This window comes from Panulirus ornatus, chromosome 44, assembly GCF_036320965.1.
Source record: "Panulirus ornatus isolate Po-2019 chromosome 44, ASM3632096v1, whole genome shotgun sequence".
Lineage (NCBI taxonomy): Eukaryota > Metazoa > Arthropoda > Malacostraca > Decapoda > Palinuridae > Panulirus > Panulirus ornatus.
The window spans coordinates 10,933,464-10,949,865 of record NC_092267.1 but is presented as its reverse complement, the minus strand read 5'-3'; the positions used below and the strand labels follow the sequence as shown (position 1 = coordinate 10,949,865).

At 46.1% G+C, this 16,402-nt stretch overlaps 1 protein-coding gene across 11 annotated transcripts in view; it reads left to right on the top strand.

Moving 5' to 3' along the window:
- LOC139762736 (uncharacterized) overlaps positions 1 to 15,238 on the top strand; it is a 51,747-nt gene extending 36,509 nt beyond the window's left edge. For 5 of the 11 annotated variants that reach the window (XM_071687788.1, XM_071687789.1, XM_071687785.1 and 2 more), the window contains exons 3-11: positions 1,179 to 1,287; positions 1,864 to 2,046; positions 2,972 to 3,130; positions 6,018 to 6,074; positions 6,470 to 6,607; positions 7,953 to 8,165; positions 10,612 to 10,684; positions 12,030 to 12,426; positions 14,119 to 15,238. In XM_071687788.1, the coding sequence (XP_071543889.1) occupies positions 1,179 to 1,287; positions 1,864 to 2,046; positions 2,972 to 3,130; positions 6,018 to 6,074; positions 6,470 to 6,607; positions 7,953 to 8,165; positions 10,612 to 10,684; positions 12,030 to 12,426; positions 14,119 to 14,827 (2,038 nt within the window). In that variant the 3' untranslated portion in view covers positions 14,828 to 15,238. The remainder of the gene's footprint in view (positions 1 to 1,178; positions 1,288 to 1,863; positions 2,047 to 2,971; positions 3,131 to 6,017; positions 6,075 to 6,469; positions 6,608 to 7,952; positions 8,166 to 10,611; positions 10,685 to 12,029; positions 12,427 to 14,118) is intronic. The other 6 variants (XM_071687792.1, XM_071687790.1, XM_071687793.1 and 3 more) reach the window with 3 other exon arrangements.
- Positions 15,239 to 16,402: the final 1,164 nt, after the last annotated feature.

The window sequence follows — 16,402 nt, the reverse complement described above, 5'->3', positions numbered from 1 at the left end:
CCTACACTCCTCTACCGCTGCACCTCAAGGGATCACCACCACCCACTCTCTCCCTCTCTCTCTCTCTCTCTCTCTCTCTCTCTCTCTCTCTCTCTCTCTCTCTCTCTCTCTCTCTCTCTCTCTCTCTCTGTTTGTTTGTTTGTTAGCAGATGAATAACAAAATTCATTCAAAGGTTTTTCCATGCCCTCATTATCAACGCTATTTTTGTCTCTTAGATATTATCTTTGAGAGGCTTCGTTGAGATTGATGATATCCGAGTCACTTTAGTCCTTTCACAGTGACGTCTTTCAAATATAATGATAATGTATATTGTGTGTGTGTGTGTGTGTGTGTGTGTGTGTGTGTGTGTGTGTGTGTGTGTGTGTGTGTGTGTGTATGTGCAAGTCTTTGCCAGCCACGGACACAGACAATACATGAGCAATAAGAACAAAGTAAAAGTCATGTACATGGTTAGATCTATGAGTCGATATTAGTCTGATGAAGAAATATCACATTCATAGGAAGCGCTGAAGTGTCAGCAGGTAACCAGGTGTGAGGCAGATATGGAGCACAATACAACACGTCAGGAACTCAGTTTAGATATAAGATCATTGAAGAGATTATTGTCAGTATGATCTCTGAGGAACTGAAATTGACTAAGTAATGTTTTATAAGTCTGAAAGACAATACACATCTCCATCATGGTGTCTCTGTCAGGTGTCAGAAACCAGCACCAGGGGACCAGGTCTCTGGGTGTGTCAGGTGTCAGACACCAGCACTAAGGGAGTTGATCTTTGCTTGTATACTAAACCAGAAATTCTTCCAAAAATACAGAGTTGCAACGAAGATGTACACTTACAGTGTACAGCTGCCAGTTGGCCGTCATCTAGTAGGCCAAAGAGAGTCTCTACCACCTTAGCATAACAGAGAAACATGTAATGCAACTGAAAATCTCTTTAAAGAAATAAAAGTCAGCTGACAGAGGTAAAGAACAGAAGAGAAAAAAAAGTTGATATAGCAAGCAGAGCAACAAGGAATGTAGAGGCTCCAGAGCAGGACGGCTCACTTCATCTGGCTCTGCCACGTATCCTGATCTCTCTATCTTCCCACTTTCCTCAGCCCTTCCAGGTCTCCCAACCCTCCCAGCTCTCTCTAATCTCACAGTCAACGTTCCTATCTCTTCTTGTCTTTGCTACAGACGCCTGGATGAACTGATGGCAGATGGTCTCAAGACTAAGTCCTTGGAGGCCGGAGGAGCAGCCGACCCCCAGGTGCAGGAGCTGCACAGACGACTCGACGCCATGCAGGTGAGTCACCAGGACTTACTGCTCTTCGGACAGTCACCTTAGTCGTCCTAGGTTGACCCACCGTCATGGAGAGTCAGCCTTGACGACACTACCTTCGGAGGGGTCAGGTGAGTCTACCCTCAGTGACGCCCTTCCTGGCGAATCACGTCAGTCACCCAAGACTGTGGTACCATTCTGGAGAGTCAGGCTGGGTTACGGTACCTTCAAGAGTGTCAGTTAGGGTAATCTAGATTACACAGAGTCAGGCTAGGCTGGTTCACCAGGATGGAGAGTCACACCACTATATCCAGTGTTGCTGTAACTTACAGATCAATACATTTGTTACAGATTTCAGTGATCGTCTTTATAAAGACTCCTCTCGAAGCACTGTAGCACAGCAATCTTCCCTCCGTCAGATTCCTTAGATCTCCAAAAAGATCCCTTGTACTTATCCCCAGACCCCTCGTTCCATGCCCCAATCCCCATGTTATATAGCAGACCCCAAATTCTGTACTAGACCCAGTCTTCTATAGGATCCGCTATATTTGGTCTTGTAATAGTTCTTTTGTACTTCTTGACTTCACTTCCTCCACACAGAGTAAGTTCGAAGAGCGGCTGCAGCAACAGGAGTCAGAAGTGAGGTTTCTACAGAGGGCACTAGGAGAACAGAGAGGTATCAACGACCGTCTCCAGAATAATCTCCAGAACGTGACCGGGCGCCTCCGCACTGAGGAGATCACCTCAGCTAGACTCAGAGACGAACTGAGGAGGAACCAGCAAGTAAGTTTGGGTAGCTGATGCACAACAGTTATCGCTATGGCACCTCTGACCAAGCTGAGATACAACTGGACCAGCTGGGCCATCAGTGGGCAAATGGGGCACCACTGGCCCAGCTAAGATAGAATTTTAAAAGCTAGTAAGCTGATAACCGATTATATCAACGTAGGTTCCAAAATAAAAGATCGCGTTTAACAAATATGGTAAGATTCTTGATATAGATACAAAAACCTGGAGTCCACAATATCTAAAAGTCCAAAGAGCTTTTGATAAAGTAATGCGTGAAAAACTGTTAGGCAGAGTCAAAGCTCACGGCAGAGGAAGTCGAGTCTGTTTGGATCGTGGTATCAAATGGAGACATCCGACGGGCTGCACGTGACAAGTGGGGTGCCACAAGGCTCACTCCTGGGACCCAGACTTCTCATTATCTATATCAATTATCTGGAGGCAGGACTCACCTGTAAACTTCGGAATCTGCCGATGACAAAAAATGAGAAAATAAAGGCCAATCAAAGAAAGACTAACAAATGAGTCAGTTATTTAGATAGCTTACAAGAGTGGTCGGAGAAGGGTAAGAGGATTTTAGTGTAAACAAATACAAAACAAGAAAAATATTGACACACAAAAACACTCGGTAAGTATACAAAAGTCACACATTACAACACTCTGGTCAGACCTCATTTGGTCACCAACTTTGTTGAAGACGAAGTGAAAATAGAACATATACAAAGAAGAGCAAGGAAACTAACACTATCACTAAGAAATAAAACTTATGCAGAGAGACTCGGGAATTTAATGTCTCTAGACAAGTGCAGACTACAGGAGATGAACTTTGACCAAATGGTCTTTTAACATACTTTTCTTGCCAACTGGATTCTGATTGTCATAATGTGTGTGATTATGTATTTATGTTGTGGCTTTGTTGCAGGCTGTGTCGGAGAGTGAGGCAGCGGTGGGGGCGTTGAATGAGAAGGTGGGTGCAGGTGTGCAGGCCGATGTTCTCATGTTCGTTAAGAACATGGCCAAACAGGCCAACAGGAGCCTCGAAGACCTGCATGCCGAGGTCAGGGAGCTCCGAGACCAACAGGTACTGCGGCTTCTGCTTGCTGAGCTGGGCTAGGGCCGGGGCTGGATGGGACTAGGCTCAGTGAGGCTGGGACAGAGGGTTGGTGGTTCTGAGACGGTAGCTATGTAGTTGGGACAGGGGTTAAGTGGGGTTGGGACAGGGGATAGGTAGGACTGAGCCAGGGCTGGAACAAGGTTTAGGTGGAGATTTGACAAGGGTTTCTTCTATATGGGGCTGTTATAATGGGAGTAGTGGGATGCACCACAAGCTGGAAGACAGGGACATGGGACACGCGCACCTGGAACTAGAACAAAGGTTAGTTAGGACTGAAAAAAGGATTAGATGAGGCTGGAACAGAGATTAAGTGGAACTAGAATGGAGGCTCAGTGGGGAATGAAGTAGAGGATGAGTAATGCTGGAAGAAGGGCTAGGTGGTCGAAATATTATTTAGATGATGGATTAGGTAATAAAACAGAGGCTTGGTGAGGCTGGAGTACAGGCCAGGTGGAGGTCGAGGTAGGGTTTAATTATGGCTCAGTTTGAGTTAATTGGTCCCGAAGAACGGGATACTGCCACTGGTTACTCAGTAATTAACCTGTTTGTACCTGGCTACCAAATACTAACCTGGAGACTAACAAAGGTTATTTCTTAGGCTACCCAGCGATGCCAGAAAATGAATCTGGGTTCCTTAGAGGTGAAAGGTATGGGGATCAGTAGGTGTTGGGGATACCAGGGGGTGGGACGACTAGGACCTGGAGTGTCCTGTCGCTGAAGCTACCAGGGGCTAGGGCAAGCAGGATGTGAAGCTACCAGATGCTGAGCATATCAGGTGATGGTGTTATCAGTTGCTGAAGCTACTAGGTGCTTTGGGTACTAGGTGCTGGGGCTACCGGAAGCTGAGACTGCAGGGGACCTGGGCTATCAGGGGCTGGGGCTACAGTTCCCTGTGCTACCAGGGCTGGGGCTACCGGGAGCTGGGGCTACCAGAGGCTGGGGCTACAAGAAGCTGAGACGACCATTTGCTGAGTATACCAGTTGATGGGTCTATCAGATGCTGGGGCTACTAGGTGCTTAGGCTACCAAGGTCTGGGGGTACCTTGAGCTAGGTCTACCCCATGCTATAAAGTGTTGAGAGTATCAAGGTCTGGCTGGGGCCACACGATGCTGGAGTTGCCGCTGCTGGGACGAACAGGTACCACGGATATCTGGTACCAGGACCAGTACGTGTTTGGGTTAACTGGTCCGGAGTGAGATTACCAGGGTATAAGAATAAGGACATTTGTGGTTATCAACTCCTGTGTTAGTATTTGCTTGGAATTACCAGGTACTAGAGTGCAAGTGTCTGAGTTAAGATGATCCCTGGGGCTCCCAGCTAATCAGCCTACATGGTACAAGGATGGAGAGTACCTGGGGACACTAGACATTATGCTGCCAGGCTGGTGAGGGCACCTGAGACCACAAGGTGCTGGTGATATCAGGAACCAGAGGATCCCGAGTATTGGTTGTTGCTGCACACTTTACATAGAGGCACCTGGCGTGGTACATAGAGGCACCTGGCGTGGTACATAGAGGCACCTGGCGTGGTACATAGAGGCACCTGGCGTGGTACATAGAAGAACCTGGCGTGGTACATAGAGGCACCTGGTGTGGTACATAGAGGCACCTGGTGTGGTACATAGAGGCACCTGGTGTGGTACATAGGGGCACCTGGCGTGGTACATAGAGGCACCTGGCGTGGTACATAGAGGCACCTGGCGTGGTATATAGGGGCACCTGGTGTGGTACATAGGGGCACCTGGCGTGGTATATAGGGGCACTTGATGTGGTACACAGGGGCACCTGGCGTGGTAAGCTAGGCTAAGCATGGCTTGGGCGTCATCATATTGTAACATGGAACTGAAAGTGTTCAGGGATCAAGGTCATGATAATCATGAGTTGGGTCACTGTACTCAGACACTAGGTCATTCATGAGTTGGGTCACTGTACTCAGACACAAGGTCATTCATGAGTTGGGTCACTGTACTCAGACACTAGGTCATTCATGAGTTGGGTCACTGTACTCAGACACAAGGTCATTCATGAGTTGGGTCACTGTACTCAGACACTAGGTCATTCATGAGTTGGGTCACTGTACTCAGACACAAGGTCATTCATGAGTTGGGTCACTGTACTCAGACACTAGGTCATTCATGAGTTGGGTCACTGTACTCAGACACTAGGTCATTCATGAGTTGGGTCACTGTACTCAGACACAAGGTCATTCATGAGTTGGGTCACTGTACTCAGACACTAGGTCATTCATGAGTTGGGTCACTGTACTCAGACACTAGGTCATTCATGAGTTGGGTCACTGTACTCAGACACAAGGTCATTCATGAGTTGGGTCACTGTACTCAGACACTAGGTCATTCATGAGACATAGCATGATACTAATGGCACAATCTATCTTGGTCTCGCATAAGTTCATTCTTGTGGTAGAATAAGATCATCAGATTCACATAAGAGTCATTATGTGTGTAGTAGAGTATGATGATAATGATCACTATGGTCACGGGTACAGCCATCGTATGTTGTTCAATCATTATATATGTAGTCAAGTGATCATGTCATTACAGGTATGAGCTAACTTCACCATGACCATCATTAAGCATCATTAACCTGGTCTACAGGATTGTTCGTTATATAAAGTCGTTATAATGATCACGTCAGGTAATTACTGATGATGGGTAATATCATCATACACTGAGGGTGTGGTAACTATACTGATGGGTAACTCTCATCATACTGAAGGTGAAGTAACTAAACTGACGGGTTACCTCATCATACAGAAAGGGTAACACCTGGTTACGGGAGGGGGAGGGGGGGGGGTTAACAGCAGTATTGCTAAACCAGAGCCCGGATGTTGCAGGTGGTGCGGCTGTCTGCTGAGGTGGCAACACTGAACGCTACTGCTCACTCCAGTGTGGTAAGTAACTGAACTTATTTCATTATCTTTGTTCTGTGTAAGATAGTTCAGTGTTCTTAGTGTCGCCCATGTCTTCCAGTGGTGAACACCAGGTCCACACCGCAGTACCTGCGGTACTCTCACAAGTTATATGATATCAAGATTCGGTGTCTTCTTTGTATATATGTACCATGCCTTTACTCCTCTGTATGTATGCACACACACACACACATACACACACACACACACACACACACACACACACACACACACACACACACGCACACACACGCACACACACACACACACACCATCTTAAGACAGCGTGTGTGTGTTGTGTATATGTAATAAAGAGGATGGTGAAGGTGGGGAAGGAGACCGACACACTAACCAACCCGCCTCTCCTGCTCATCAAGGATGTGGAGCGGCTGGAGGAGCAGGTGGAGAGGGAGGCCCACATGAGGCGCCAGCTGGCTGAGAGGATGACCTTCCTGGACCAGGCCATCGACCAGGTCGCACAGAACTCGACCACAGTGAAGGAAAACCTCATGAGGGTGGGTAGAAGGCCTGGGTGACCCCCAAGATGAGGTTCATACATTTATATTCCAGCAGTTGACATGTTACCATGGTGACAGATGCTCAAGAGGCAATTACAGCTAGTACAGTCTAGTACAGCCTCCTGAGCTCTGTATCAAGACAATAGTATTGCTTTATATGAACATGCATGTGTTATGCAGTAGTAGGATGATCTGTAAAATGTTGGATACATAGGATGATAGAGCATATGATAACTGTCAATATAATGATAGGGTTATGCACATCACCAGGTCGTGGGAGGAGGTAGACTGTCACTAGGACGATGCTTAGCTAGTCTTGTGTTACAGGAAGGGGCTTCAACTTACCAAGAGTTTCGTTACGGAAGTATGTGTTGCAGGTCGCGATAAGTTACTTTTGCAGGATAATTAGGCCATTGTTGCATCATCAAGATCTACAGGGTTCACTTGCTTGCCTTAACTATCCGTGAGTGTCAGAATGTTATGACCAGTAACGTAACAAGACATTTCTCTAACATCAGTAAAAACAGTAAACAGTCCTCCATTACTGGCATTAGCAGCAAGAAACGACCATTGGAAGGACGCCATACCATCAGCAGGAGTAACCAACATCCTTTTGGTGTTTCCTAAGACGCTGTGGCACACTATATCAGCAACACAAATGGTAGGTAGTGTTGCTCATTCACTACAGACAACTACGCCATAAAAACATAACATGCAACATGCACATAAATACTCTAGTCTCCAGTAGCTGGCAGTTCACTACTACACACTTGCTTCATCCTTATCAGAAAATTACTTACAAAAATGCATCATAGAAATCCAGTATTCCGTTAGGTATAAATCATGCTGACCTACAGGTATGCAGACATTAAAACCTACAAATACATACAAGTAATGACAGAAACAGACACAAGCTTCTAATATTCTCTTCACTAGAAGGCCACACAGCCCTCACTGTGAACACTGTCACATGACTATATGACTATCATGCACAGAAACACCAGAACATCTATCCGTCTACATCTATCTGTCTACATCATAATCGCCAGTAAAGTCCCTCTCTCAGAAGCAGAGCGTCAGGTTGTCATCCGTCATTCAGTACAATATATATTTTTTCTTTTATTAGCATAAAAGTTGTATACTAGATGAACACAGATAAACATGACTCTATTATCATCTCAGTCGAAGTACCTTGATTTGATAACCATATTAAGTTATATTGAGATGTAGTCAAGATATCAGGACATAACATCTATACATAAGAACATCGACGCCACACATGTATAGAGGAAAACATCAGTCTAGACATATGAGCGCCAGAACATGTGTCCTACACCCGTAGGTGGTGAGGGATGTGGCCAGGGTTGAAGAAGTCGTCCGGGAGGATGACGATGCCATAAGGAAAGTGTTGGTGGAGGTGGAGGAGCTGCATCACGCCACCGGTAACCTGACCGAGAACCTCAACACACTGGCGATCACAGTTATACTTCCTATGGAGGACCAGATCAAACTCAACAACCAGTCGTCCCAACAGCGTTTGGAGAGTCTGGCTGAGGTCTGATTGTTTACATGGTGTGTGGTTGGTTGTCTGCTGATGCTATGTAAATATAGCCACACGACTGAGTACCGCAGACATACGGATGTGGTAGTGATACTACATCTGGCTTTGTTAATATTGATGTACGTCTGTGTAGGGTATACATAACTTTAGGACTTATAGTCAGAATTAGTGTATGTAATGTATATACATGTGTTGTAGCTGATTGTGTTAGTCTGCGAGAGAAGGGTCGTGTATAGGTACAGGATGGTGTGTTTAATCGTAAAGAGGATGTGGGGTACACAGCGTTATGTAGCTCTTATTCTAAAGAAAATAGATCTGTAAATCCAGTCCACGTGTGTTAAATTGTGTCACTAAGTCAAGCCCCAGATGAGGCCTGTATGAATCATCTTGGCTGCTACTATCATCAACTGTTGCCCCAGATGACTCCAGTATAGGTACCTAGAGCTACTGTAATATCTTGACCAGATCTGATCTGAACATGATAAACTCATCCTCTATCTGAACTCTACGTCACATCACGCTTCCTGAACAATCCTAATGGTGTCTTACCAGGTCGTCCGGTAATTGTTCGCCTAAAAAACTCTTCAAAAAGGACCATAAGTGGCCAACTCTCTCATGGAAGTTTGTGTATTGTGTATTGCTAACATGGACCGTACACCATCGTGTATTGCTACCATGGACAGTACACCATCGTGTATTGCTCACATGGACAGTTCACCTTCGTGTATTGCTCGCATGGACAGTACACCATCATGTATTGCTAACATGGACCGTACGCCATCGTGTATTGCTAACATGGACCGTACACCATCGTGTATTGCTCACATGGACAGTACACCATCGTGTATTGCTCACATGGACAGTACACCATCGTGTATTGCTCACATGGACAGTACACCATCGTGTATTGCTCACATGGACAGTACACCATCGTGTATTGCTAACATGGACCGTACACCAATCTTTCTTACAACGTTAAACTACCCCATAATAAGGAGGCTAAACCTTCTCCTCTGTCATCTCTTTCCTTTATCTTTGTCATGTTTCCCTCACGAAAAACTCGATCAGATTTAATCTTTTTAATAACTTTCGTCTTTACCAATAGCTGGTTAGGTTTTCCTTGCACTGTCTTGAAACTCATTTTGTTGTTTTCATTGACCGGTAATTGAGCAGTAGGTCTATCGTCTCTCTTCCTCTAATCTTCGTCGTTCTTATTTTCTTGTATGTTAGGTTTGCTTTCGGTCTTCCTGTGCTTCTCTGACACAAGTGATACTTGAACCTGTGTTTCAACACCCGACAATATGTGTGTGTGTGTGTGTGTGTGTGTGTGTGTGTGTGTGTGTGTGTGTGTGTGTGTCTTCCATATGAAAATATCTGCTCCAGATTACGTACGGTAGTGCGTCATGAAGAAAAAGCGAACACAAAATTTCATGAGAGCAAAGACCCGAACATGTGTTTCAAAATAGAGAGATCCGAACATGTGTTTCATGATAGAGATACCCGAACATGTGTTTCATGTAGAAAGACCCGAACATGTCTTTCATATAGAGAAACTCGAACATGTGTTTCTTAATAGAGAGACCCGAACATGTGTTTAATATAGCTTGACTCGAACAAGTATTTCATAACAGAGAAACCTGAACATATGTTTCAGATCAGAACCGAACCTGTAATATATTCTGAAGGATTCGAACTTAACACGTATTCCTTCTCCCGCCCGTAGAGCATAACACACACCAACATGCTGGTGAGATGCTGCGGAAAATGTTGCTCTTGCTTGGCTGCTGTTGTCTTGTTGCAGTGTGACTCCCGCCTGAACTAACTCATGACCATAGTCCAAGGTTCACTAGCCCCGATGTACATTATTTCCCCGTCCTGTTTATCATGTTTGTCTGCACATACCTGCCCCAGCAGGCTACCGCCAGGGTCCTGTCTATCGCCGTTAAGATACCTTGGCCGTACCACACACCATTTTCATTACCATAAGCTCACGTTTATGACTTCCATCCTTGTTATCTTGTCCTGTGTACAATGAACACTTCCCATAATGCTGTGTTAACCTCTGTCTTGTGTACTGTGTTAACCCCTGTCTTGTGTACTGTGTTAACATTTTAGATTACCAAGATCTTGATCACTCTCAGTAACCAGGTGACCAGAATGGTAATTACCAGGTGACCAGTCTTAATTGTCAAATAACCAGAGTCATGATCACCAGGTGACTGGAATCTTAATTACTAGGAAATGAGACTCATACACCAATGTAACCTGGATCTTGATTACGTAAGAAAAGGAGGACAATAGATAGATCTTGGAGTGGAGCAATAGATAGATGCTGGATTGGTTGAGTATACAAGAAACGTTTCAATATATTTTATATCTCCTCCATAAGAACAACACTTAACTCATGGTCTGGCATCATAAGTCTCTGCTTCCCACACAGAGTGTGACAGACGTGGAGAGGCAGCTTCGACTACTGAGGACGAGGATTGCCACACACAAGACCTCACGAAACGGTACGACGCCTGCCGCCCTCCCTGCTGCTCCTGCCAGCCTCCCTGCTGACTCTACTGCTCCTGCCAGCCTTCCTGCTGACTCTACTGTTCCTGCCAGCCTCCCTGCTGACTCTACTGTTCCTGCCAGCCTCCCTGCTTACTCTACTGCTCCTGCCAGCCTCCCTGCTGACTCTACTGTTCTTGCCAGCCTCCCTGCTGACTCTATCGCTCGTGTTTCTTTGTGATATGTCTCGTTTCACCTTCCCTCTGATAGGATTTGTCTTCTGTTTCCTCGCGAGCACCTCTGTTATCGTTCTTGTTGCTGGAGTTATGCTGCATGTTGCCACGGTTTATGTGCATGTTGCCACCGTTTATGTATATGTAACCACGGTTTATGTGCTTGTTGCCACGGTTTATGTGCATGTTGCCACGGTTTATGTACATGTTGCCACCGTTTATGTATATGTAACCACGGTTTATGTGCTTGTTGCCACGGTTTATGTGCATGTTGCCACGGTTTATGTGCTTGTTGCCACGGTTTATGTGCATGTTGCCACGGTTTATGTGCATGTTGCCACCGTTTATGTATATGTAACCACGGTTCATGTACATGTTGCCACGGTTTATGTGCATGTTGCCACCGTTTATGTATATGTAACCACGGTTTATGTGCTTGTTGCCACGGTTTATGTGCATGTTGCCACGGTTTATGTACATGTTGCCACCGTTTATGTATATGTAACCACGGTTTATGTGCTTGTTGCCACGGTTTATGTGCATGTTGCCACGGTTTATGTGCTTGTTGCCACGGTTTATGTGCATGTTGCCACGGTTTATGTGCATGTTGCCACGGTTTATGTGCTTGTTGCCACGGTTTATGTGCATGTTGCCACGGTTTATGTGCTTGTTGCCACGGTTTATGTGCATGTTGCCACGGTTTATGTGCTTGTTGCCACGGTTTATGTGCATGTTGCCACGGTTTATGTGCATGTTTGCCACGGTTTATGTGCATGTTGCCACGGTTTATGTGCATGTTGCCACGGTTTATGTGCATGTTGCCACGGGCACTGTACTAGTTGTCATGATTGCTGTAGTTTGTTTGTGTGGTCAGTGTGCTTGATGTCAGGTTTACATTATTTGGTATTATAGCTGCTTTGTTTACATTGTTTACATTTTTTGGTATTATAGTTACATTGTTTGCTGCCGTGCCGACGTCCTCGTTGCCATGGTTACTGCTGTGTTGCTATGGTTATTGTTGCCATGGTTACTGCTGTGTTGCCATGGTTATCGCTTAAGTTGTCATGGTTACCATGATTGATGTCCTGTTTACCGTCCTTGTTGCCATGGTTACCGTCATGTGTTACAGGTGAGCAACTTCAGAAGCAACTGACTAACGTACAGACGAACGTCGGTCGCATAGAGGGCAACGTCAGCCATCTGGAGGGACTACTATCCAACCTGGACAGTCAAGTGGTCGCAAGGGACGGTCAGCTGGAGCGTATGGGTAGGAACGTAGAGGCCCTGGGGAGCGAGATGAGGGGACTCAGTGCCTCCGACGGGGACATCAGACAGCAGGTCCGGAGTCTCCGCCAGAGACTGGTGATCTTGGAGAATAAGTCTGGTGAAGTCAACCTGGAAGTGAAGGCCCTGCAGGAGACGTCCAGGCTTCGAGAGGATGACATCAGTCGAAGGATAAAACAACTGGAGGAGAGGCTGAAGCAGAGGGACACGGCGTACCGTATGGGAGAAAACACAATGAGAGAGTAAGTCGGTGCTCAGCCACCCAATGTTGAACATATCTCCAGGTCAGGTACTTATGTATTCCCAGGCCAGGTACTTATGTATTCCCAGGTCAGGTACTTATGTATTCCCAGATCAGGTACTTATGTATTCCCAGGCCAGGTACTTATGTATTCCCAGGTCAGGTACTTATGTATTCCCAGGTCAGGTACTCATATACTCCCAGGTCAGATATTCATATATTCCCAGGTCATGTACGTCCCTAGGTCAGATAATCATAAAGATTCTGGATGATGACAATGTAATAGATGTGGATACTTACCTGGGTCACAACTCCAATACTTTGAAGCGGATTTGTATGACTCTGGAAGATGAGACTTGCAGGGTGGAAGAGTTGAATACTTCCTGTAGGTTGATTGGCCACTATTTTAATACAGGTTTATAGACTAGAAATATTGTGTCATCATGAATACAGGTAGACTATTTACATAGCGGGAAAGGTCAGGTTCAGGAACAGACAAATGCGGATGGTAACTTAAACCCAAATGTTTCAAGGTTCAACTGTATGTACTTCAAGGTCACAGATACCCCATTCATATGTTAAGATGCGCGTGTAACGCTTGTTAATACTACCGACGTAGGATGTCTTTGTTTGGCTTTGTTGTTGCCATGTAACTGAAAGAATATCTTCAGACAATAATTGATGAATGATGAAAAGTAGCAGCAAATTTGTACCTTGAAGATTGGCAATGAAACGCTCGTGTAAAGTGTTAGAAACAAATAGATGATGACTTCTCCAGGCTGAAGTACATAATGAGATCAGGTCGGCAGGGAGCTGGGAGAAGGTTTGATAGATCAGGAATTAACGGAAAAGTTATGGAGTCATGATAGAATGTGTAGCACACGGTCAACAGAGACCTGGTTGTAAAGGAGAGTTTTAGGGGAAGATGTGGGAGGTAACCGTCGTCAGAAAATGTGGTAGATAAGTCCTGGGAGTACAGATGGTAGATAAGTCCTGGCAGTGCAGATGGTAGATAAGCCCTGGCAGTACAGATGGTAGATAAGTCCTGGCAGTACAGATGGTAGATAAGTCCTGGGAGTACATGTGGTAGATAAGTCCTGGCAGTACAGATGGTAGATAAGTCCTGGCAGTACAGATAGTAGATAAGTCCTGGGAGTACAGATGGTAGATAAGTCCTGGGAGTACAGATGGCAGATAAGTCCTGGGAGTACAGATGGTAGATAAGTCCTGGCAGTGCAGATGGTAGATAAATCCTGCCAGTACAGATGGTAGATAAGTCCTGGGAGTACAGATGGTAGATAAATCTTGGAGTCGAGGTGATAGGTTAGTCCTGGGAGTTGATATGGTAGATATACTTTGGGAGTAGAAGTAGTAGATAAGTCATGGGAGTAGATTTGATTGGTTAGTCCTACGAGATGTGGTGGGTAAATTCAGGGAGTAGATATGGTAAGTAAGTAAGTAAGTCGTGGAAGTAGATGTGGTAGGTAAGTCGTGGAAGTAGATATGGTAGATAAGTCGTGGAAGTAGATATGGTAGATAAGTCGTGGAAGTAGATGTGGTAGGTAAATCGTGGGAGTAGAGTTGGTAGGTAAGTCAATAGGCCAACCCTCCATACAGTGGCAGGGTAGATGGGCTCGGGCTAAGGTAAGGTCAAGTGTATCTGTAACAACCACAACCTTCCTTTCTCTTCCAGGTTATTGAACGGACCAAGTAATGTCAGCCCACCCTCGAATATCTTTGCTCACAACCCTGAGAGATTCTTCAGGGGACATACCATGAATCAGGGCAGCCCAGGGACCATGGGCCCGCCAGGAGGCCAGGGCGATTCAGGTCTTCCTGGGCTGCCAGGAGGCCAAGGAGCGCAAGGAGCTTCAGGAGATCGTGGAGCACCGGGAGGTCGAGGAACACCAGGAAGTCGGGGCGCACCAGGAGGTCAAGGAGCACCAGGAGGTCGAGGCGCACCAGGAGGTCAAGGAGCACCAGGAGGTCAAGGAGCACCAGGAGGTCGAGGCGCACCAGGAGGTCGAGGAGCACCAGGAGTTCAAGGAGCACCAGGAGGTCGAGGAGCATCAGGAGTTCAAGGAGCTCCAGGAGGTCAAGGAGCTCCAGGAGGTCAAGGTGCACCAGGAGGTCGAGGTGCACCAGGAAATCGAGGTGCACCAGGAGGTCGAGGTGCACCAGGAGGTCGAGGTGCACCAGGAGTCGAGGTGCACCAGGAGGTCAAGGGGCGCCAGGAGTTCCAGGGTTACCGGGTGCCCCAGGTCCATCTGGGTCGCCGGGACGCCAGGGCGCACCGGGAGGACGTGGTACGCCGGGGCACCCTGGTCCACGGGGCCCTCCTGGACCAGCAGGGTAAACCAGGCATCAGCGGAGGGAGGACTTCAGGGAACTCCATCTGGTGACTTCCACCCACAAGATGTCCAGTTCTCTCTGTTACTGACAACATTCTCACTGTTCTCTTCGTCACACACTGTCGTCTTCAGCATTATTTTTGTCCTCCTCAGCGCCATCTGTCGTACTCAGCGCCATCTGTCGTCCTCAGCACCACCTGTCGTCCTCACAATCCCAGTGACCTCGAAGGCGCCTGTTGTCCTCATTATCTGTTGTCCTCCTCAACGGCCTTATGTTGTACTCATCCCTCACTACCATACTTATCACCACATGTGGCCCTCCCCCACCCTGTTACATAACTCCACCTTCCTCGCTCCTGCTCAGCTCTACTGTCCTCATCATCCCACCGTCGTGTAGTTTATTACCAACATGTTAACTTGATCCTAATTACTTATGTACATTATAAACTGATTATCCAATAATTGTAGTTTGTATACGTATCAACCTTCTAATCATCTATGGTCACGTGAAATTTGGTCAACCTCTGGTCTCATGAGAAAATATATTTACATGGCATACTATTAGTGAAGCTATGGTCACAAGAGACGCCACTGGTGACTACAGTTGTTTGAGAGAGGCTCTTGTCAGGAGAGAGTAATACTATGGTCACAAGGGAGAACAACGGTACCACTATCATACATGAGAGACCGCTGGTGATGCTTCGGTGACACGAGACACTAGTGCGACGCTATGGGCATTGGTGACTTGTTGATGCTGTGGTCACATGAGAAACAGTTGGTTATGGTAAGGTCACTTGCAAGACTATTGCTGACCTTAATTGCTATATGAGATACTGTTGGTGATAATTTGGTCACATGGGTGTCAACTGTTGATACAATGGTCATATGAGAAACTGTTATTGCCACTAGTCTCATGAGAGCTTCGTAGTCACATAGATTATTGGTGATCTATATATAAGGTTTAGGAAGTGAGTCAGTTGTTGTTCGCTCATGATACAGCGCTGGTGGCTTATTCGGGTGAGAAACTGCAGTGTTTGGTTGGTGACAGTTTGGTAAAGTGTGTGAAAGGAGAAAGTTAAGAGTAAATGTGAATAAGGGCAAGATTATTAGGTTCAGTACAGTTGAGGGACAAGTTAATTGGGAGGTATGTTTGAATGGAGAAACACTGAAGTAAGAAAAGTGTCTTAGATATTGAAGAGTGGACTTAGCAGTGGATGGAACCATGGAAGCGGAAGCGAGTCACAGGGTGGGGGAGGGGGCGAAGGTTCTGGGAGCGTTGAAAAATGTGTGGAAGGCGAGAACGTTATCTTGGAGAGCAAAATGGGTATGTTTGAAGAATAGTGGTTCCAACAATGTTATATGGTTGCGAGGCATAGGTTGTAGATGGGGTTGTGCGGAAGAGGGTGGATGTGTTGGAAATGAAATGTTTGAGGACAGTATGTGGTGTGAGGTGGTTTGATCGAGTAAGTAATAAAAGGGTAAGAGGGATGTTTGGTAATCAAAAGAGTGTGGTTGAAAGAGCAGAAGAGGGTGTGTTGAAATGGTTTGGACACATGGAGAGAATGAGTGAGGAAAGATTGACAAAGAGGATATATGTGTCAGAGGTGGAGGGAAGAAAGGAGAAGC